This window comes from Microcaecilia unicolor, chromosome 1 (assembly GCF_901765095.1).
Source record: "Microcaecilia unicolor chromosome 1, aMicUni1.1, whole genome shotgun sequence".
NCBI classification, from domain to species: Eukaryota; Metazoa; Chordata; class Amphibia; order Gymnophiona; family Siphonopidae; genus Microcaecilia; species Microcaecilia unicolor.
In genome coordinates, this window is record NC_044031.1 from 163,265,173 (window position 1) to 163,289,452 (window position 24,280).

Sequence of the window (24,280 nt, forward strand, 5' to 3'; positions counted from 1 at the left end):
TGGTAGTGACAATGTCACCATGGACCAATGCAATTTAGGTACTAACAATGTCTGTATAGAACAAAAATAATAGAATGCATGTGATGCTGCGATAGCAACATCCTCAACTTTGTTCCTATTTCTAGGGCCTTATATGCCAGCGATGAAAAACCAACCCTACTTTTTTAAGGGGTTTGAAACATGCTCTAATGAAAATGATTAAAAAGAGTTTCCAGAAGGTCTTTTTGTGTAAAAGTGCGCTAAAAATACCCTATTTTTGGCATTTTTGCAAAAATCATCAACTTTACACTATTTGTGAACTAATGGAAAATATTAGAATGAAATTTTATATTCGAAAACCTTGTGTTGATAAGTTGTTGTGTGCAAAGCTTCATGTGTATCACACCTTTAATTCCAGAGATATATAAAGCCAAACGTTACAATTTTTTCGGACCAAGTTTGCTTCATGGAAATCGCTCAAGAAGATTTTTTTATTATTTTGTTTACCCCTCCGAAGGGACACCACCTTGTAGTGGTGGAGGAGCTTCTGTGTTTCAATGACTCAGAGGGCTATGCTGAAAGGTTACCCATATCAGACAGGCCTCTGAGGAGAAACCAGACAAAGTGTCCCAAACTGGGAGAGTGGTAAGATGGCGACCTGAAGTTCGTATGCCCAATGGCCCAGCTGCCCTCTGAAGTTTCATCTTCTTTACGTAAATTTCCTCTCTGCAATTGCAGTTACCTTAATTGAGAGGAAGGGGACAACTGGCGGTCAGCTGTCGATGGCCAGCGTTTTGTCCCCTGAGCAGCAAGAGCGGGACCGCTGCACGACGAACTGCCCACAGATGAAAGGGTTGGCGAGTCCTTTGATTAATGCCAGTGAAGGAGCGTCAACGCTCTTGGACCTGGAAAAAACAACTCCATCGCTCCCGAATTATTCAACCACCATGTCCAAAGGAGTGGAGGAGTGAGTTAGAGGCATATGCTGAAACGGAGGATGTTTACAGCAGAACCCGAATCGGCGGAACCACTCCTAAACACCTAAGAGAAATCAACTTGGAGTTTTTGGCTCCCGTGGAGGTTACATTGAATACCATCTGGAAGGCACTTCGGGACCTAACAGTTGCAGTAAATAATTTTGTTTCAGATATAATTTTATCAGAGTTACATGAACAATTTAACTGAACCCTTTGAGAGTGAAAAATTGATATAACAAATGATTCTACACGAGCAAGAAGTGGTTATGATCTTGAAAATGATAATAGACCAGAAACTTTGAATAATAAAATTATTATAGATGATTAATATCGAGATTATTGTTTTTCCCCAGAGTTCCAGGTATGACTTCTAAAGTTTTCCTCAGAAATATTTCCTCAATTATTACTTTAAAAGGAGTGAAGCCTGTGAAAACTGGGATTATTTTAATCATGGGATCTGAATTAGCGACTTAAGTACATGTATTGTTAAATAAGTTCTGGTTTTTAAAAGAGAAAGAATGTAATCAGATATATTATTTCTAATATTGGGACAATAAGTATGTTTTCAATTAAATGATTTGACTGTACACCGTATTGGCCTTGAAGAAGCCAACCAGATGATTAATGTGGAATAATGAATTAGACGAGTAATATCTGGGGATAATCAGGTTAATACCACTTTTTTTTTCTGTTTACTGTTTAACTGATCTCCTTGTCTTGTTTCACTCTCCTTATTTAGTGGTCTAAGGAAGAGAATAGAATTACCTGACTGAAATAATTCCTATATATTACTTTCTCTGTATTTCTGTCAAGTTGTTTTATCGCTTGTAAAAATTTAAATGGTTATAAATAAAAATTAAAAAAAAATATTTTAATAGAGCGCAAAAAGTTGTACAAGATGGCCAAGTTTTGTTTCTCTCAACAAAATATTGCCAGAGATACAGTGTCTCAAAGTTGCCGAAATCTCGGAGTCATACCATAGAAGGCTGCAGTATGGGGTCAAACAGATTATTATATCTCAGCAAGTACTATATCGGCGAACGTAAAATTTTGCCAATGTTCACTGGGGACATGTATGAATGTTCACAGAAAATTTCATCGAAATCCGTGATGGTCGAGCAGGGGCACTGCTCTGAAATCAGACCACTTGACATGGAATGACCCTATAATGCCGTTGTATAGCTCCATGGTGCGACTGCACCTCAAATATTGTGTCCAATTCTGGTCGTCGCATCTCAAAAAAAGATATAAAGGAATTGGAGAAGGTGCAGAGAAGGGCTACGAAAATGATAAAAGGGATGGAACGACTTCCCTATGAGGAAAGGCTGAGAAGGTTAGGGCTCTTCAGCTTGGAGAAAAGGTGGCTGAGGGGTGATATGATAGAAGACTACAAGATAATGAGCGGAGTAGAGCGGACAGATGTGAAGCGTTTGTTTACAATAGAACCAGGGGACACAAGAAGCTAGAATATGGTAGATTTAAAACAAACAGGAGAAAGTTTTTCTTTACTCAGCATGTAGTTGGACTCTGGAACTCGTTGCCGGAAAATGTAGTGACAGCAGCTGGCCTTACGGAGTTTAAGGGGGATTGGACAGATTCCTGAGGGAAAAGTCCATTGAACATTATTAAAATTAATTTTTTTTCTTTTTTGGGGTTTGTCGGGTTCTTGAAGCCTGGATTGGCCGCTGTCAGAGACAGGATGCTGGGCTTGATAGACCATTGGTCTTTTCCCAGTATGGTGGTGCTTATGTTCTTGCAGAAGTTGATTATCCAATCGATGGACTGAAGAACTTCCACCCCTCACTGAGTAGCCAGGTGGCTCTCCGACTCCGAAGACGCTCGAATGAGCCAGTCACCCAGATAGGAATAAACTTCCCTCCTTTCATAGAAGACTGCCACCACTACCATAACCTTAGAAAAGGTGCAGGGAGCTGTGGCCAATCCGAAAGGCAACGCTATGAACTGGAAATGGTGCCCCAATACTGCGAACTGCAAGAATCTCTGATATGGAGGTCAAATCGGAATATGAAGATAGGCCTCTCTGAGGAGCAGTGCACTACCTGAACCACTCAGTCTCTCTGGGTTTTTGTTTTAATGGGAGGAAGTTAGAAATCTAAGGCACAGCGAGAGAGGGACATTTGCAGGGTGAAGCAGGGACAGGCAGGCAGGCAAGCCAGTGTGTCCAAAGGGGGTCAGAGACCACACAGCCACCCCCCGGTCTCAACTGGCTACAAGCCCAGGAGACTGCACAGGTCCGTCCACCACCTGCTGGAGATAGAGATATACTAAATAGCATAGAGGCTGGCCAGCTGGTGTAGCTCCCTTCAGTTTAGTTCTCTATCCCAGCCTGCTGGTAGACGGACACAACCTACTGGTTTCTGGATTCATCTGCTGATGACGCTATGGAATCCAAGTTAAAAAAAAATAAAAAAAGCTTATATTTAGGCCACAGAAAACAAAACACCAACGTGTGTTTCATGTCCGGGTTTTACCAGGTGCATACGCACAGGAGCCAAGCCTACTGCGGAACTCTTCTGCGCATGTGTCAGCACAATCCTTCCAAACTCCCTAATGCTCAATGCTATGTGCGCACTTATATTTGCATCTCACTAATGTTAAGAACTAGGGCATTGTTCTGTGCTGTTCCAGCGGTATTTACACAACGCCATTTGGAACAGCGTTGGAGTTTTGAGCATTGGGGTCTTTGTTAGCCTCCAGTTACACCATACTGTTACGCGTTCCTCAACCTGATCCTTGGTGATGCTCTCATTTTCACAATATTCCTCCTTCAGTCCACCCCCCACTTCTCTGCTCCTCCCCCCTAATCCCCCAAACTTCCAAAAACCACCTTCTCCTTCCATGGACTTCTGCTGCTGACACTGTCTCTACACAGAGATTCTGTTTATTACACAACCTCACTCAGGTTCAAATGATCAGAAGCCCCACACTGTTCCAAACAGCCCTCTAAAAATAGCACTGGAACAGGGCGGGACTGTAACGTCCTTATGATCAAAGCTAAAAATACAAATTTTTGCACACTATTAGCTCTGATCATAGGGGTACCTCTGCGGGAGGATTGTGTCTGGGCATGCGCCTAAGACACAATCCTCCCGCAGAAGTTGTTTGACAGGTCAGGGATTTTCTCCCGACCTGTTAAACCTAAGCCTGCCCCTGCACCAAAGCGTTCCCACTGACCACCAGGGCATTTTTGTTCAATGTGGGGGAGTTTGGAGGAAAGGAAGCTAACAGTCCCACTGGACCACCAGGATTTTTGTGTTTTGGGGGTGGGGGGCCTGGAAGTCCATCAGTCCTCCAGGTCTTTTTGTTTGGTTGTTTTTTGTTTTGTTTTGTTTTGTTTTTGGGGGGGGGGGGGGGCAAGTTAAGGTTTGACAGATCCGGGAGAAAACCTCTTCAGTGGGTCTAACGATTCTTCCCTCACTGATAAATCCTAATGCCAGCTCCAAGCTGGCATATGGTTTGCAGCAAGAGCAGCACCCTCACTGATCATGAAGGAGGCACGTGGGAGACCCTTGTTTGCATGAAGTTAGCTTTCAGAACCGGCTAGTGTGTTATTACACGTGCTCACCGGCTCTGACCATCAGGTGGGAACAAACGTGGGCACTAGTACAGCACTATGGCCTCTAGCGCCCGCATTTGCTTCTGATCATCAGCCCATCAGAACAGTAGTGGAGGAAAGCAGAGCAACTATTCTGAACCAGTGCTGATATTAAGTCTTCATGGGAATACTTGGGGTGGGAGGAGCCAGAGAGCTTCCACTAGCTTCTGGACCTTACAATGAAAGCACTACCCTAAAATCTCGTTTGAGATTCATTGCAATATATGTTTTAAATCTAATTCTTAAATGTGAAGATTTGCCTAAGATATCAGTCAGGTGGTTCATATTACAAAATTTAGATATGGATGAAAACACTACAGTTCTTGCAGAGCCTGGTAAGGAATTAAAGCTGCAATCGTACCATCCCAAAACAGTGCAATTAGCTCTAATGGCTGAAACAGAAGGACCCTGACCTGCACACTCCACCCCTACCTACTTTACAGGCATAATACAGTTTGCATTTTAAAAATGTGAGCAAAATACCTAATACTATGTGATGAATATCAGCCCACAACGAAAAAGGAACTGTTTGCTCTAAATTTCTAGATGCTATATATTTTAAAACCCATTAGTGTCCAATGTTCCCGTAATAAGCCATATGGGAACAGATTAATGGGAAAGAACATTGGACACTAAAGGGTTAAGTAAACTTCAGAAAAAGCATGCCCACCTCCATGGTCAATACCATTTGTAGTACAAACTGAATGTTTCCAATAACATGTTTCTTTTCCCCAAGCTTATCAAGTACCACTTTTTTTTTTTTTTTTTTTTGGGGGGGGGGGACTGGTGTGGGAAGGTGTTACTCCTCTCGAAGCACAAAAAAGCTCAGCACTGAGCAGCTGCAATCAAAATAATTTAATGCATCCGACCTCCTTAGTTGTAGCCTAGCGGTTAAAGCACCAGCCTCGACAGCCAATAAGCCAAGTTCAAATCCTGTTGCCCCGCCTCGTGATCGGGACGAGTCGCTTAACCCTCTCCACTGTATCAGGTACAAACTTTGGGGCACCTGAATATATAACGTTAGCAAACTGAAATAACTTTTAACAGGATAACGTGAAGCTGCTCCCTAAACAGCAACATCAATGTTATATCGGTAGCCTTGCGAGGCTTTTGTTTAGCAACCCTTCCAGCCACGTTAGAACTGCACACTTTTCTTTTTCCTCACTTTTTTTACATCCTATCCTCCTGAGATCATTTCAACCTTGCTCTACTGTACCTGACGGTAACTTGCTTTGAACTTGGAAAAGGCTAACAAGTCAAACTAAAATTCAACCCGATTAGAAATTCCCAACCCCAAGTTACACTATCTACTTTAATCGCCTTCACCCAACTACCCACGATTCGATCAAGGGCGGAAGCGCCCCACATGAAGTACAGACATAACAGGGCCGAGCCAGATGCCGTTCTCCTTTGTCGGGCCTCTGCACAAGACCGACCACCCCTCCCCCTCCTTCCCGCTCTCTCAAGGGCGGTTGTGAATACCCGCCACCCTACCTATATCCTCTCCGCCTCCCTCCCTCATCACTTCCTTCCACTGCACCAGTCAGTAGAAAAAAGATGCCCATTTAGTGCGAGACAAACAAGAGCTTCGCCGGAGAGCCGGAAAGCGTCCGTTAGTCCCCAGTTTGTTTACTGCGTCACTATCCTCGTGTTGCCGCCATAGCCCCGGTAGGCGGCTGGCTTTGTACTCACCTTGCCCTCAAAGTTTCTATCCCCCACATCGCTCATGGCGGCGGAAACTCCTCGGTAGGCAACCGCAGACGAGAAGCGGCCAAGCGCAATACGCTTCGTAAGAGACTAACGATGAAAGGGGAACAATAAAGAGTCAGCTTCAACTGCTAACCCAAAGTCCCCTGACTCTGGCTTTCCTGGTCTTGCACCACAAAATGGCGGCGAGGCGACTCTTCAGAACTAGAGCGGCAGCGCGAGGAGGCGTAACTGCGATTCGTGATCTCACAAAGGGGTGGGGGAGGGACGCTAGCAACGGGTTTGTTTTTAGAAACTGGCAGCTGATTTCGGGAAGATGGTGGGCAGGACTCAAGGAGGTTAGATTGAGACCAGGAGACGACGTAAGCCTATCTAGCCCATTATGGAAGCTGAAGCCACTAGGCGGAGCTTCCGCCGTTTTAGTTCACCCAAAACAATGGCAAACTCTATTGGAAATAATAGCAAAAGCTTGTTAAAAAAAAAATAACGGACTGTCTATGCGTGAGTGGTCCATTTGTAGAAAATCCAGGGCTTTTTTTGAGGGGGTACTCGGGGGGTACTGAGTACCGGCACCTTTTCCACTGTCTGCTAAAATTGACCTATGGTCCATGGACCACAAGTTTTAATGAAAGAGCTCAGGCTCAACACACCAATTCTGCCTTTGTCATAGATTCTGTGACTGGTTGCAGGGGGCCTGGCTATTGTGGGGTGAGTCCCTCAGTGATCACCCCACCCCTGAAGGGTGGCCTGGCATTTGAGTACCAGCACCTTTTTTGCTAGAAAAATTGCACTGAGAAAATCTAAAGCTATTCCAGCTGGATATGCAGTGCTTTTTTATTTATTGAATGCTTCCCATATCTAGGTATAAATATCATGAAATAAAATTTAATATCACTAAAATTTAAAAATTTATTGTAGCTGGTGGAAACTTATCAAGTCTCTTGAGGCTTGATAACTTGAGGCCTCAATATCTTGGAGTATAACCTTGGCACACCAATCACCCGAAGTCTCTATTATTTTTATGAAAGTCTCTTTTATTGAATAAATCACAGATAATTTTCTCACAGACAGATGTTCAGAGGTGTTGCTCCAGTACACAGAGACTCCTTAATCTGAGAGCTGTTGGGGGGGTGGAGATCTGAGGAGAAGTAGCTCTAATGCAGGGGGGGGGGGAAGGATAGTTGAACAGGTAGAAATGGTTCAAAGCTGGGTGACTGTAATGTGCGATATCTCATTAGGGAAGAGATATTTTCAAGGAAAAAAAAAACAGGTTCGTTACAGGGAGTTTCAGCAGGACAGAGCTGTCTGGAATAAGATGATGCATGCTCCATGTCTCTGGCTAGATGGTGGTGGAATGCCTCATGGCTGAAGGGACAAAGAGGTGTTGAGGCTTCACATAGGCTCAGGGAGGAGCAGATAGAGACCAACGGTCAGAGCCTGCCATCGGGTAGCAAGGGGTGGTCCTAGAGGACGGCTCTCGATTGGAGGGAAAGGTCATACCTGGCTGACCTCTCAGGACAGAGATAGTGAGAATGACCAGGAAATGATAGCAGGAATACAAAAGAGCCAAGCTTGGCAGAGAGAGAGAGAGGAGGTCTGGGCAGCCTCACAACCAGTGGTAACAGTTCTTACACAGCCAAACAAGGGTGGTTGCTTTGCCTGTGAACTACATTACTCACAGTGCATTGCTCATGTATCTCTGCAGTGAGAAACTGCAGCAATGATAGTCCTTAGAACTGAGAATAACAGTAAAGGCATTACACACATTTTAGGATCACGTTATAAACTAGTGCGAGGCTGTCGGAGGACAGAACACTCCCTGCCTGGTATCGGTAGATACCACTATCCTTATAACAATTTATCAAATTAATCGCATACAAGGTCCATTATTGACATTCAGGCTGTCCACCGGCTGTCACGATCCCAGGCTTCAAACAAACAGTCATATAATCTGGAACAACATGAGTCCTTGGCCTATTGTCGAACAGCAGCAGGAGGCAAAACCTCCCAAGCAGAACTGGACTAACAAGCTTGGCTTGGCTGCAACCAGATGCTGGGACAGACTTGGCTTAGCAGGAACAGGATTCAGGATGCTGGAATAGGGTTCAGGATACTCGAACAAGCTGAACGGGAACATGATCCAGGATGCTGGCACAAGGTTCAGGATACTCGAACAAGCTGGACGGGAACAGGATTCAGGATGCTGGAACAAACTTGGCAGTAACAGGAGCTGAAAGCAAACAGAGCAGAGATGAGCAGGCAGGAGACTGGAGCTGAAGACAACCAGGACAGGCACAAGCAGGATACAAAGCTGGCCCTCATAGACAAACAACAGGACTAAGGCTGAAGCTAAGATAGAGGGGACTAGAACAAGCAAGGCAGACTAGGCAGGACACAAAGCCGACCCAGACAAAGAACAGAACTACAGCTGAAGCTAAGGTAGAGGGGGACTAGAACAGCAAGGCTGACTAGGCAGGACACAAATCTGACCTACACAGACAAACAACAGAACTACGGCTGAAGGCTAAACCTAGCACACAAACAGACCGGGAAGAACAGAAGCAGAAGTGCCCACAGGCACACAGAGTATGAACAAGGTAGAAGTGCTACACTTCCTTCTAAACAAGACAGAGGCAGGAAATACACAGAACCCAAAGTGAGGTTTGAAACACACAGGAAAGAAACAATGCAGACAGCAGCCAGCACAGCAACTGACCCTCGGGACAAAGGGTGAGTCAGAGAGGGATCACGAACACAGTCGTGACACTGGCTATAGGGTAATCTTTTTCATCACACAGGAGCTGAAACAAGAGACAGGCAACAACAACACTAGACAACACAAAAGAGCGAGAAAGTCTTTGAGTCTTTGGTTTTCATGGGAGGATTGTGACTCTCTATGCTTATGCTTCTTCGGGTGATCCAGGAAGCGAAATCTTGGTGGTGGATCATACAGGCCATTCACTGTAGACAGGATGCTTCGTTGGGTGTGCTGTTGCAGCTGGGTGGAGACTCAAAAGGTGAATTCCCAGCTTAGGCCAAGGCGGCGTTGAAATGAGGGAGTGTCCACACCCAAGTCTAGGTCCTTCAGGTCTCTGGCACGGTCTACTGAAGGGAATGACTCATCTTTACTGAACTCTTTGTTCATCATGCTCAGGAACTCTTTATCTCCTATGGAGAAGGCAGGTTTGTCTCCATCTTCGGTGGGCTGGAGTACTGAGCTTCCCAGGTGTTCTAAGTCTGGGCCCTTCAGGTCTCTAGTATGGTCTACTGAAGGAGATGACTCATCTGTACTGAACTCTGTACTCATTATGTTCAGTAGCTCTTTATCTTTTATCGTCTCCATCTTTGGTGTTCTGGAACACTGAGCTTCCCAGGTGCTCTCCTAAGTCTGGTGGAGAGACTGTTTTGTAGAGCGTTGGGACAATGCTCTGTTCCTTCTGGGCGGGAGCTTCTTTGGTGGTTAGGTGGTTGGTACATGGCTCGAACAAGAAGGAGCGCCCGCTTTCTAGGACATTGGTGTAAAGTACCTTGACATTTTACTTTCTTGTTCACTTGAGGCAGGCATCGCCTACTGTTGTCCAACCCAAGTTGAGTGGGTGTGCATAGGGAGTACTGCACAAGCTATTGCATGATTCACAGATGTCCAGGGGTTCTGGTGCATCTCTGTCCGGCAAGAGCAAGATCTAAGCATCTGGATTAAAGTGTGCAAGCTGGTCGGTTGTGGGCCTCAGGTAAGGGTGATTCCGGGCAGCCTGTAGCGTGGGGCTCTCACCCTTGTCATCTGGTGTCTGGTCACGTTCAGCTCATGTGGGTGACCATGGTGTGGTGTCGCCATTCATAGCCTCTATCGCTTGCTGCTTGCCCTGCTGTCTGTACGGCCCTTGCACAAGTTTTGATGCTTTCTGGGGAGTAGTTTTGATGGATGTCGAACAGGTCATGGTGCTCTGATCTTGTGAGGGACCTGTTGCTTTGCCCATCTATAACGACGTACATTTTGGCTGCTCTGTCATGCCGTCCTTCAAGGTACACTTCGGTCAAGCATGTCTTGGTGCAACATCGCCCTTCGCAGTTTCCTTCACACACCTTCGTGCATCTCGGAGTGGCTTGGAATGTTGGTGCCTTCTCTTCCTCTGTCTCCCCACCATGATTCGACTCGGGGTTAGAGTTCAGTCCGGCGCCATCTGGGTGCACGGCATAGACGCTCTGGTCGTTGCCATGTTCTGTACGCTTGATAGGTACTTCGCCATCTTTGGCGGGATGATATGAATTCATTTCTTCTACACGTGCGGCTGTTTCCTTTCCCAGCCCATATGGTCTTGTGTACATCTCTTGCTTAGGAGTAAGCTTCATACTCGCTATGGCATCCTTGGGGAGGAATGCTGGCTTCGGCCTAACCCCTGGTAAGCCTTTCCTCAGCTGAGAGATGCCCAGCTCTACCACCGGCTGCCTTTCAGGTGCTGTGGAGGACTTGCAGCTCATCTGCATATCCTTACAGCCTTCACCGGGGTGACACCCAGGTCCACTCCGATCCACTCAGGGCCTCCGCTCTAGGTGCCCAGCGCTCCCACCAGGTGCTGTGGAGGACTTGCAGCCCTTCTGCATTTCCTCACAGCTGTATCCGGGGTGACTCCAGGTCCACCCCGATCTTCCCAGGGCCCTCGCTCCAAGTGCACAGAGTTTCCAGGTGCTTTTTGGCTAGGATCAGGCGACCCTCAGGGGGAGGAATGCTGGCTTTGGCCTAACCCCTGGTAAGCCTTTCCTTGCAGCTCATCTGCATATCCTTACAGCCTTCTCCAGGGTGACACCCAGGTCCACTCCGATCCACTCAGGGCCTCCGCTCTAGATGCCGTGCGCTGGGCATTTTTCTCTTTACATCTAATCTTCTTCCCAGTTGCTGTAGGGGTATTTCCCTGTGATCTAACCTGAGCTGGTCTTGGCCTATACAAGCATATGACATCTTGGTGCAATAAGATGGCTGCTGCAACCCTCTGACCTGAACATCTCTGTGTCAGCAAGATCCAGCTTCAGCTTGTGAAAAATCACTGACAGGCTTGCTGAAGCCAAGGACATTCTGTGTTCCAACCATCCCCCTTCTATCTCTGAGAAGCTGAGAAGGGAGGCAGAGCCATGGCACCAGACATTACCATTTCCAAGGTCACAAACAAAGAACTCTTCTTGCCCATGCACTGGACTGTACGAGAGGAATTGGTCCAGGCTATCACCTGACAGAGAGGTCTGGAAGAACGCGGGGAGAATGGGAGAAGAAAGTTAGTCAGAGACCCTCGGAGGAGGAGTACCTGTGAAGGAACTGAGAAATCCAGCAAGGCTCGGGGTGAGCTAGAGACTGTATGATACCAACCTTGTGACCTGCATAACTGGTGCAAATACCTGTGGCAGAGATTTTGGCTCTGATAACCAATAGAGAGACGGGAACCTGCTTGTTTGCTGAGAAAGACCTGCACTACATAAGACACAGACAGCTGAGATAGCGTCTGGGGAGATTCTCAGGGCCTCCGCTCTAGATGCTAAAGTACCTCAGTTGTTTATGGCCCCTATTCACATTCTCTTCCTAGCCCTGTCCCTTTCTAATCTTTCCCTCACCCCCTACCTCTCTCCACTACAGGAACTCACTGCCCATCCATCGACTTCATCACCTCACCTTCTCTCCTACCCTCTTCCTCCCTCTTGGCTTTTAATCTCCGTCTCTTTCTTCCCTACATTTTGCCTTCCCCATTTCACCTAAATACCTCTCACCTTCGATGCCTTCGTGGCCACACCTCTCCTACTCTCCTCCGCTCTCTTTTACTCCTTCTCTTACTCTCAGCCGGTGACATCAATCCCAATCTTGGCCCTCCTCACCAACTATTATCCCAACTCTACAGATCTCACCGTGACCTCTCTAACCTCATCTCTATTCCTCTACTCCCCTCCTCTTCTCTGCCGTTCTCTTGCGCCCTATGGAATGCCCGCTCTATCTGTAACAAACTCGCCTATATCTCGCGTCACCTCCATCTGCTCGCCATAACAGAAACCTGGCTCTGCCCAGATGACTCTGCTTCAGTCATAGCCCTCTGCCATGTCGGTTATCTTTTTTCACATACTCCTCGCCCTGCTGGTCGCGGGGGCAGTGTTGGACTACTTCTCTCTCCCTCCTCCAGATTTCAACTCCTTCTTCCACCTCAATCTCACTGTTTTTCCTCCTTTGAAGTCCACTCTATCCGCCTTTTCTCTCCTCTGCCTCTTCAAATAGCGGTCATTTATCGTCCCCTGATAAGTCCCTTTCATCCTTTCTCATTGACTTTGATGCCTGGCTTGCCTTCTTCCATGATCCTTCCTCCCCCTCTCTCATCCTTGGTGACTTTAATATTTCTGCTAATGATCCTTCCAACTCTTATATTTCCAAGTTACTCGCTTTAACATCCTCCTTTAATCTCCAACTATGCTGCACCTCCCCTACTCATCAAAATGGTCACTGTCTTGATCTCATCTTCTCCACCAACTGTTCACCCTCTAGTTTCCTTGCCTCTGATCTTCCCCTCTCTGATCACCATCTTATAACTTTCACACTTAAATCTCCTCCCTCCCAGTCCTGTCCTATCTTATCTAATTTATCTAGGAATCTTCACGATATTGACCCTTCATTTTTTTGTTTTTTTTGTTACATTTGTACCCCACACTTTTTCCCACTTATGGCAGGCTCAATGCGGCAGACAGTGGAGGGTTAAGTGCTTTGCCCAGAGTCACAAGGAGCTGCCTGTGCCGGGAATCGAACTCAGTTCCTCAGTTCCCCATGACCAAAGTCCACCACCCTAACCACTAGGCCACTCCTCCACTCCACTCTATCCTCCCATGTTTCAAACCTCCTCTCTACTGTGGCACCATCCACATCTGTCAACGAGGCTGTTTCTTCTTACAACAATACTCTATCCTCTGCCATAGACACACTTGCGCCTTTGATTACCTGCCCTATAAGGCGTACAAAACCCCAACCTTGGCTGACTTCTAATATCTGCTACCTACGTTCCTGTACCCGCTCCGCCGAACGCCTCTGGCAGAAATCTCAGGTCCTTGCTGATTTCTTACACTTTAAGTTCATGCTGACCTCCTTCCAATCTGCTCTTTTACGCGCCAAACAGGATTATTATATCCAACTGACCAACTCTCTTGGCTCTAACCCTCAACTTCTCTTCACCACATTGAACTCTTTCCTCATGGTGCCCCCTCCCCCAACTCCCCCTTCATTATCTCCTCAGACCCTTGCTGAATTCTTTCACGACAAGGTAAAAAAGATAAACTTTGAATTCTCTACCTCACCACCTCTCCCTCCACTAGTCCGTTCCCCTCTCTCTCCTTCCCCTCATTCCTTTTCTGAAGTTACTGTAGACGAAACTACACTTCTCCTTTCTTCCTCAAAATGTACCACCTGTTCCTCTGATCCCATTCCCACCCACCTTCTTAATGCCATCTCACCTGCTCTTATTCCTTTTATCTGTCACATTCTCATCCTCTCACTATCCACTGCAACTGTCCCTACTGCCTTTAAACATGCTGTGGTCACACCTCTCCTTAAGAAGCCTTCACTCGACCCTACTTGTCCCTCTAATTACCGACCCATCTCCCTCCTCCCTTTTCTCTCCAAATTACTTGAGCGTGCTGTTCACCACCGCTGCCTTGATTTTCTCTCCTCACATGCAATTCTTGACCCACTACAATCTGGTTTTTGCCCTCTCCACTCAACCGAAACTGCGCTTACTAAAGTCTCCAATTACCTATTACTGGCTAAATCCAGAGGTCAATATTCCATCCTCATTCTTCTTGATCTTTCCGCTGCTTTTGACACTGTCGGTCACAACATACTTCTCGATACCCTGTCCTCACTTGGATTCCAGGGCTCTGTCCTTTCCTGGTTCTCTTCCTACCTCTCCCTCCGCACCTTTAGTGTTCACTCTGGTGGATCCTCTTCTACTTCTATCCCTCTGCCTGTTGGCGTACCTCAGGGTTCTGTTCTTGGTCCCCTCCTCTTTTCTATCTACACTTCTTCCCTTGGTTTATTAATCTCATCCCATGGCTTTTCCTACCACCTCTATGCTGATGACTCCCAAATCTACCTTTCTACCCCTGATATCTCACCTTGCATCCAAACCAAAGTTTCAGCGTGCTTGTCTGACATTGCTGTCTGGATGTCTCTGTTACAAGAAATTATTTATTTTTGGGAAAATAGCTCGAGAGCACTCGCTACTGTTTATAATTTAAGAGCAGATGCTGTATTTATAAGTTTTAGGATATTAATTTCTCCACCAATCACCAAAGGTGATAATTGCAATAAATTAAATAGATTAAGTATATATAAAAGATACCATATACTCAGAACACAAAGAGACCGTATTTTTAGCTTCAAAAAGGTTGATTTAATATACAATTGCACACAAGAGGTAGGTTTTAAGAGATCTTTACAGATAATCTGTGCTTACAGTAAGTAAGGTAAAGTAGCAGGTCTAGATCAAAAGTTATAACTTACAAAGCAGTCTGTTGCAAAAGCATTTTGTGGTCCATTGAAGAGCCATGAGGCAGGTGAACTGCAGATCAGGAGCAAGGCATCTGGATTGGTGCTGAAGAGAGAATCTCCTGGAGGGAGAGTCTTGAAGAGAGAAGAGAGAGAGCTTCTGCAGTGAGTTGATCTGAGTTGCTTGCAGTTGAAGAGAATCTGACTCTTGGGAAACAGCTTGTCCTTTTATACCTTGCAAGCTGCAGGAGGATATGCCATGTGGATCTTTGTCCTGGTTTCCTGGTTTTCCACACGACCCTTGGGCATTTGCAAAGCATTGTGGTATCTTGGTCTCATGTCTGCACACGACCCCTGAGTCTTGGTCTCATGTCTTATGACATCACCAGACATGCTGTCTGGATTTTGCTGGTGTCCTGTTTTGGTGTTGGTGAGCCCTTAGGTTCTCTGAGGTCCTGCAAGGCCTCAGAGGACAGCCGCGCACCCCGAATCTTCACCCGCGGCGACCGCCGTTCACCGAGGGTTGAGCCCCCAGCTGCAGGCGGCCAGCGGGACTGCTGGAACCGCGGGGTGACGGCCGGCCTGGCTGGTAGTCAGCAACACAGTCTCTGAAGGGCAGCTAGCAAGGGCGGCTAGCTGGGAGAAAACACAGTCCCTGAGGTGGCTAGCAAGGACGGCTAGCAGGGAGAAGAACACAGTCTCTGAGGTGGCTAGCAAGGACGGCTAGCAGGAAGAAGAACACAGTCTCTGAGGTGGCTAGCAAGGACGGCTAGCAGGAAGAAGAGCGCAGTCTCTGAGGTGGCTAGCAAGGACGGCTAGCAGGAAGAAGAACCCAGTCTCTGAGGTGGCTAGCAAGGACGGCTAGCGGGAAGAAGAACACAGTCTCTGAGGTGGCTAGCAAGGACGGCTAGCGGGAAGAAGAACACAGTCTCTGAGGTGGCTAGCAAGGACGGCTAGCGGGAAGAAGAACACAGTCTCTGAGGTGGCTAGCAAGGACGGCTAGCGGGAAGAAGAACCCAGTCTCTGAGGTGGCTAGCAAGGACGGCTAGCAGGAAGAAGAACACAGTCTCTGAGGTGGCTCCGAAGTCCACTGTGTCGGCTTCTGACATCTGAAACGGAAGCGCTGGACTCTTCCTGCTTCGGGTTTAAATCCCCCGCTCGTCCATCTCCTGGAAGCAGCTGGAGCCAATCCCCCCGGCCTAGGCAGGCAAGGGAGGTCTGGATTGGCCCGCGTGCCCGGCGGGCGGAGTCTCCTTATCCACGCGCCAATCCGGTGCGAGTAGGCGGGGCTGGCTCGCTGTTCTGCCCCTCGCGAGGGAGACGACGACACCGGCGCCGCCTTCTTGACCGGTGAATCCCCTTCTCCGAGGCCGGCGCTCGCTCCAGCGGATCGCCGGCCTCGGAGCGGCCTGCGGCAGCGCCGGCCTCGGCGGCGGCTTGTCTTCGCCGCCCCGGATCCCGCGGCCTCCGTTGGTCTTCGTCCCCCGCTGGGGGCCCCCAGGTACGGACCCGGAACGGGACAGTATCCTCCCTGGATGCCCCCTTCTCCCTGGGCCCGGGCTTGGACGGATACCGGGCGTGGAAGGCTTTGACCAATTGCGGAGCATGTACATTCGCAGCGGGCTCCCAGGAGTTATCTTCGGGGCCAAAATTCTTCCAGGACAATAAGTAATATAGCTTTCCTCGCTGTCTTTTTGCATCCAGGACTTCGTCCACCTCAAACTCTGGATCGGGATCTGCTTCTAGATCCTCAGTCTCCTGTCGTTGAGGATGCCATTGAGACCCTCGGAATCTCTTCAATAAGGAAACATGAAAGGCGTTATGCACCCGCAAGGTACTAGGTAATCGCAATCGATATGTCACAGCTCCAAGTCGGGATTGGACTGCAAAGGGTCCAATGTACCGAGGTCCCAACCTCCGGGAGGGTACCCGAAGCCGGAGGTATTTCGTGCTTAACCATACCTTCTGCCCTGGTTGCAAGACGGGGGCGGTTCTCCGATGCCGATCTGTGAAGACCTTGTATTTGGTGGCTGCCTTCTGCAGTTGTTCTCGGGCCATTTCCCAGACTCTTTGCAGATCGGCCAGGGTCACCTTGACCATGGGGGTCGGAGATCCAGACGGGAAAGGGGCTGGAAGTCGAGGATGTCGTCCGTACACCAAGGAGAATGGAGAGTCCCCCGAGGCCGAGTGGACACTGTAATTATATGCAAACTCGGCCCAAGGAAGTAGGGAGGCCCAGTTATCTTGGCGTTTGTTGACGAATGCTCGTAGGAACCCTTTTAACGTTTGGTTCGCCCTCTCGACCATGCCATTGGTTTGGGGATGGTATGCTGATGAAAACTCGGTCCTCACCCCCAACGCTGTACACAAGGCCCTCCAGAAACGTGAGGTGAATTGAGGCCCTCGGTCACTAATAATCCGAAGAGGCAGCCCATGGAGTCAAAAAATGTGTTGGATGAAGTGTTGGGCCAATGCGCCCGCCGAAGGAAGTCCCGGCAAGGGAACGAAATGGGCCATTCGGGAAAAACGGTCAATTACCACCCAAATCACCGTATGTCCCCGGGAACTGGGGAGGTCGGTGATAAAATCCATGGAAAGCTCCGTCCAGGGACCTGTCAGTACGGACAGGGGTTGTAGCTTCCCCATGGGGGCCCCGATCATCGGTTTGGTCCGGGCGCACACAGGACAAGTGGTGACAAACTGAAGAATGTCCTGCCTCATTTTAGGCCATTGATATTGTCTGGAAATGAGACGCAGAGTCTTTTGATACCCAAAATGTCCCGCCCATTTAGACGAGTGCCCCCATTGCATTACCTTCACTCGCTCGGCGGCCGGCACTAGTTCTTTAGTAGGAGTAATCTCCCCCACGGCAGCGCTGAGGCATGCTGGATCCAACATGGAATGGGTCTCCTTAGTCTCCTCTGGAGCCTGGAATGCTCTGGAGAGGGAGTCCGCCGGGGTATTTTGAGCAGCTGCTCGAAACACCAGCTGAAACTGAAATCTGGCGAAAAACAACGACCACCGGGCTTGTCGGGGATTGAGTCGTTGAGCCTCTTGCAGATACAGTAGATTCTTGTGGTCAGTGATCACCGTGAATCGATGTTCCGCTCCCTCCAGCAGGTGTCTCCATTCCTGCAGAGCTAATTTTAATGCTAGTAACTCTCGGTCCCCTACTGTATAGTTACACTCCGCCGGGGAGAATCTACGAGAAAAGAAAGAGCACGGCTGGCGCCGGCCCTTGGAATTCACTTGTGAGAGGACCGCCCCGGCTCCCAGCGTGGACGCGTCCACCTCCACAATAAAGGGTTTTTCTGGATCCGGGGCTAACAAAATGGACGCCGAGTTGAAGGCCTCCTTTACCTGGCGAAAGGCCTCCTGCGCCTCGGGCGGCCAGTCCCGGACTTTTGCATTTTTTCTAGTGAGCGCTGTCAAAGGCGCCGTCAGTTGTGAATACTGGGGAATAAACTGGCGATAGTAGTTCGCAAACCCCAAGAAACGTTGCAGTGCTTTCAATCCCAGTGGCTGTGGCCATTCTCGAATCGCCCGGAGTTTGTCTGGCTCCATCTGTAGCCCTCCGGGTAGCAGAATATGTCCCAAAAAGGGTAATGACCTCTGGTGAAAAGCGCACTTGCTGAGCTTAGCAAACAAGCGGTGTTGTCGCAACCGCTGCAGTACTGCGCGAACATGACCCACATGCTCCGCGGAGTTTTGTGAAAACACCAAGATGTCGTCCAGATAAACAATCACTGTGGAGTTCAGCAAATCCTCGAGCACAAAATTAATAAGTCGCTGAAACACCGCAGGGGCATTACATAGGCCAAATGGCATCACCCGATACTCGAAATGTCCCTCGTAGGTGTTAAAAGCCTTCTTCCATTCGTCCCCTCGCCGGATTCGCACCAAATTGTAGGCCCCCCGTAAGTCCAACTTGGTAAACAGCTGGGCTCCTTGCAGTCTGTCAAAGAGTTCGGGAATAAGTGGTAGAGGAAAACGATCCTTTACCGTGATGGCATTTAACCCCCGATAATCAATGCAAGGCCTCAAGGAGCCATCCTTCTTCGTAACAAAAAAGAAGCCGGCCCCGGCCGGGGACGTGGAGGGCCGGATAAAGCCTCTTCGCAAATTCTCCCGGATGTACTCCTGCATAGCTTTGGACTCCCCTCGGGACAGGGCATACAGTCGGCCCCGCGGGGGCATGGTATCTGTCATCAAGTTAATGGCACAGTCGAACGATCGATGAGGCGGTAGAACTTCCGCCTCCACTGGACAAAACACATCTGCAAAGTCCCTATAGTCCATGGGCAAAGAACCCAGCTCTATCCGCGCCCTCCCGGGCATACTATTTAGTGCCGGGCAGCTGCCCGACCGGCCCTTACAACAGTTCTCCCGACAGGAACTGCCCCAAGCTTGGATACCTCCCTCGATCCAATCAATGACAGGGCTATGCCTCCGTAGCCAGGGCAATCCCAGAACCACCGGATGAATGGTGCGGGATAGTACCAGGAATTGGACTTCTTCCCGGTGATCCTCCCCTACTTGCAATTCCAAAAAGGAGGAGATCTCCGTGACCGGATGCGGTAATGTAGTTCCTTGGATGGAGGTTATTTGCAGCGCCGGCCGCCGCGGGAGCGTGGGCCAGCCCATTTGTTGTAGCAGTTCGTGCCCGATGAAATTGCCCCCCGACCCCGAGTCCACTAGGGCCTGGGTCTGGATCGCGGTCCCGTGCCACCGTAGTATAACTGGCAGGGTGATCAGGGAATCCGGTAGGGGAGCGGAATGCCCCAAGACCCCTCCCCTCAAGGTGCCTTGGGGGAGACGTTTCCCGCCCGGGAGGGACAGGCTCGAATAAAATGTCCGGCCTCACCACAATAGAGGCACAGTCCGTCCCACAAGCGTTTTTTCCTGTTGGAGGAGGCCAACCGTTGGCGACCCATCACCATCGGCTCCTCCTCATTCTCCTTGGGGTCCCGGTTCCCAGGGCGCAGAGACGGCCCCTTAGTAGTCCGGGACGTTCCCCGTACCCACTTCTGCCATTCCGCCCGGGCTCTCGCTCGCTCCTGGAAGCGGGTATCTACTCGGATACAGAGTGAAATCAGGGCATCCAATTGGCTAGGGACCTCTCGCCTCGCCAATTCGTCCTTGATTCGTTCTTGTAACCCTTCCGTAAAGATGGCCATCAAGGACTCCGGGTTCCAACGGAGCTCCGTGGCTAAGGTCCGGAAGCGAATGGCATAATCGGCCACCGTTCCCTCACCCTGATGGATTCGCAGCAGCTCCGACGCCACGGAAGAGGGTCTCCCAGGAAGATCGAACACCATACGGAACCGGCGCTGAAATTCATTATAGTCATCCAAAATGGGATCCTGTTGCTCGTTAAGTGGGGCCACCCAGGCTAGGGCCTTCCCTTCACATAGGCCCATGATATACCCCACTTTACTTTGGTCCGTAGCAAATGTCTCCGGTTGCATCCGGAAGGCCAAATTGCACTGGTTGAGGAACCCCCGGCAACCTCCGGGGGCCCCATTATATCGTGTCGGCTCAGGGAACCGAGGTCCCGTGCGGAACCCTCCCGAACGGGGAGCCGCTGCGGCCCCCTGGACCGCAGCGGCCTGGTTCTGTACCTGAAGCGTTGAAAGTTGCGAGCATACGTTCTGGAGCGCCTCCGACAGGGCGTTCAGCTGCTCCTGCTGTTGCTGAAGAACCTTGGCCAGGTCCCGTAGATCAGGCTGCGTAGGCGAGCTCATGGCTTCCGTTTCCTGTCCTGTTTTGGTGTTGGTGAGCCCTTAGGTTCTCTGAGGTCCTGCAAGGCCTCAGAGGACAGCCGCGCACCCCGAATCTTCACCCGCGGCGACCGCCGTTCACCGAGGGTTGAGCCCCCAGCTGCAGGCGGCCAGCGGGACTGCTGGAACCGCGGGGTGACGGCCGGCCTGGCTGGTAGTCAGCAACACAGTCTCTGAAGGGCAGCTAGCAAGGGCGGCTAGCTGGGAGAAAACACAGTCCCTGAGGTGGCTAGCAAGGACGGCTAGCAGGGAGAAGAACACAGTCTCTGAGGTGGCTAGCAAGGACGGCTAGCAGGAAGAAGAACACAGTCTCTGAGGTGGCTAGCAAGGACGGCTAGCAGGAAGAAGAACACAGTCTCTGAGGTGGCTAGCAAGGACGGCTAGCAGGAAGAAGAGCGCAGTCTCTGAGGTGGCTAGCAAGGACGGCTAGCAGGAAGAAGAACCCAGTCTCTGAGGTGGCTAGCAAGGACGGCTAGCGGGAAGAAGAACACAGTCTCTGAGGTGGCTAGCAAGGACGGCTAGCGGGAAGAAGAACACAGTCTCTGAGGTGGCTAGCAAGGACGGCTAGCGGGAAGAAGAACACAGTCTCTGAGGTGGCTAGCAAGGACGGCTAGCGGGAAGAAGAACCCAGTCTCTGAGGTGGCTAGCAAGGACGGCTAGCAGGAAGAAGAACACAGTCTCTGAGGTGGCTCCGAAGTCCACTGTGTCGGCTTCTGACATCTGAAACGGAAGCGCTGGACTCTTCCTGCTTCGGGGTTTAAATCCCCCGCTCGTCCATCTCCTGGAAGCAGCTGGAGCCAATCCCCCCGGCCTAGGCAGGCAAGGGAGGTCTGGATTGGCCCGCATGCCCGGCGGGCGGAGTCTCCTTATCCACGCGCCAATCCGGCGTGAGTAGGCGGGGCTGGCTCGCTGTTCTGCCCCTCGCGAGGGAGACGACGACGCCGGCGCCGCCATCTTGACCGGTGAATCCCCTTCTCCGAGGCCGGCGCTCGCTCCAGCGGATCGCCGGCCTCGGAGCGGCCTGCGGCAGCGCCGGCCTCGTCGGCGGCTTGTCTTCGCCGCCCCGGATCCCGCGGCCTCCGTTGGTCTTCGTCCCCCGCTGGGGGCCCCCAGGTACGGACCCGGAATGGGACAGCTGGCAAATGGTCTTTTGATGTACAAGGCTTCCTGCTCAGTCTCTGGAGCAGATACACATTACAAGTCCTTCCTTTCTGCACATGTCTGAAAGCTGATGGGAGGGGCAGGTATACCTTTGACAAGCAAATGTCCTGTTTATGGTTTCCCTCTGAGTTCTTTGTTTTCAATGGGGTATTCAGGTCTTTCCCACCTGCTTGTCTCCTTGCCTCTACTGGTTAGATCCAATCTTTGTAGTGTTGATCAGAGGAATAGAGTCAATTTAAAACTTTAAAGCAGTCTTAAGTCTTTTGTTTAAGGAGTGGGATTCCCCAAAGGGAGAGGGAAGAGGGCTTTTGGAATGAAACTATTTTCTCTGCTGCAGTGTCAAATATATATATATTTAAAAGCTGCACAAATATATTGGTGTATATATAATCCAGCAAAATATCATGCTACACATTTAATTCTGATGATTGGCTTATACCATAACATCTCAACGCCACCTGAAATTGAACATGACCAAAACCGAGCTTCTCATTTTCCCCCCCAAACCCACCTCCCCACTCCCCCTGTTTTCTATTTCTGTTGATGGCTCTCTCATTCTCCCTGTCTCCTCAGCTCGAAACCTTGGGGTCATCTTTGACTCTTCTCTCTCCTTCTCTGCTCATATCCAGCAGATCGCCAAGACCTGTCGTTTCTTTCTTTACAACATCCGTAAAATCCGCCCCTTTCTTTCCGAGCACTCTACCAAAACCCTCATCCACACCCTTGTCACCTCTCGTTTAGACTACTGCAATCTGCTTCTTGCTGGCCTCCCACTTAGTCACCTCTCCCCTCTCCAATCGATTCAAAACTCTGCTGCCCGTCTCGTCTTCTGCCAGGGTCGCTTTACTCATACTACCCCTCTCCTCAAGTCGCTTCACTGGCTCCCTATCCGTTTTCGCATCCTGTTCAAACTTCTTCTACTAACCTATAAATGTACTCAGTCTGCTGCTCCCCAGTATCTCTCCACACTCATCCTTCCCTACACCCCTTCCCGTGCACTCCGCTCCATGGATAAATCCTTCTTATCTGTTCCCTTCTCCACTACTGCCAACTCCAGACTTCGCGCCTTCTGTCTCGCTGCACCCTACGCCTGGAATAAACTTCCTGAGCCCCTACGTCTTGCCCCATCCTTGGCCACCTTTAAATCTAGACTGAAAGCCCACCTCTTTAACATTGCTTTTTACTCATAACCACTTGTAACCACTCGCCTCCACCTACCCTCCTCTCCTCCTTCCTGTACACATTAATTGATTTGATTTGATTTGCTTACTTTATTTTTTGTCTATTAGATTGTAAGCTCTTTGAGCAGGGACTGTCTTTCTTCTATGTTTGTGCAGCGCTGCATACGCCTTGAAGCGCTATAGAAATGCTAAATAGTAGTAGTACTGTAGCACTCAGGGCAGTCATTGGACTGGGTAAGTTCTGTGCTCCCCAGATCTTTGCTGGCCAGATGCTCTGCTGGCTTACCTCTTGCTGTGGTTTCAAGTCGAGCAGCTGACGTTGCTGCTGGTTGGTTGGCTTGTGCCTGACGCCTGATGAGGAGTGTGACTGTCCAGCTTCCTCTGGTTTAGACCAAGGGAGTTCAGCCAATATACTGGTTGAGAGCGACTGCTCCGGCTCTTGTGCCCTCACCCTGTGTGAAGGCTCAGACTCTGTGATGAGCATTCTTGCTCGTGTCCTTTTTGCCTCCACCCTGTGTGAAGACTCAGACTCTGCGATGAGCATTCTAGCTCGGATCTCTTTTGCCTCCACCCTGTGTGAAGGCTCGGGCTCTGCGATGAGCGTTCTTGCTCGTGTCTCTTTTGTCTCCACCCTGTGTGAAAGCTCAGACTCTGCGATGAGCGTTCTTGCTCAGATCTCTTTTGCCCTCGCCTTGTGTGAAGGCTCAAACTCTGCGATGAGCGTTCTTGCTCGTGTTTCTTTTGCCTCCACCCTGTGTGAAGGCTCAGACTCTGCAGCTGAGATGGGGCATCTCAGTTAATGCATCTTTCTGGAGTGAGTGCCAGTGGTAGTGCATCCCTGTGCGTGTCTACGTGTGGATCACTGTCGTCTGGGCTTGCCTCCGTGGCACGTTCTGTCTTGGGCTTGCTCATTTCAGGTGCATTAAACTCTGACGAAAGTAGATCAGGTTCCTCCGGATATGTGGGTTCTTCTGACTCGAATTGCTTCAATGCGCTGGTAGGTGATGGGATGTGTGCCGTAGCATAAGTTTTGGTTCGTGGAGCGTAGTCTTCAGAGGCGAAGTGGCTGAGTCGGTTCTTTCCGTGGTTTTGACCTACAGCAGCTTCTAAGACCTTGGCTTTTGCCTCAAGCGCTGCTATCTCTTCCTCTTGCTGGAGCACTTCTATCATAATGTCCAGCTCAGCAATTTTACGTGCAGCCTCAGCCTTCCGGCACACAGCCTCAGCCTTCCGGCTCGCAGCCTCAGCCTCCACGTCGGCCCTTTTGCGTGCTTCCTCATCCTCCATCTCGGCCCTTCTGCATGCTTCTTCAGCTTCCAGCGCAGCTCGTTTTAACTTCAGGATGGTTTCTTGTTCACTGATGCAGTGGTGAGCTT

At 49.7% G+C, this 24,280-nt stretch overlaps 1 protein-coding gene across 2 annotated transcripts in view; it reads right to left on the reverse strand.

Annotated features, from left to right (window-relative positions):
* Positions 1-6,489, reverse strand: part of TRA2A (transformer 2 alpha homolog) — a 140,987-nt gene extending 134,498 nt beyond the window's left edge. For both annotated transcript variants that reach the window (XM_030201850.1, XM_030201840.1), the window contains exon 1: positions 6,265-6,489. In XM_030201850.1, the coding sequence (XP_030057710.1) occupies positions 6,265-6,300 (36 nt within the window). In that variant the 5' untranslated portion in view covers positions 6,301-6,489. The remainder of the gene's footprint in view (positions 1-6,264) is intronic.
* Between the last annotated feature and the right edge of the window lie 17,791 nt (positions 6,490-24,280).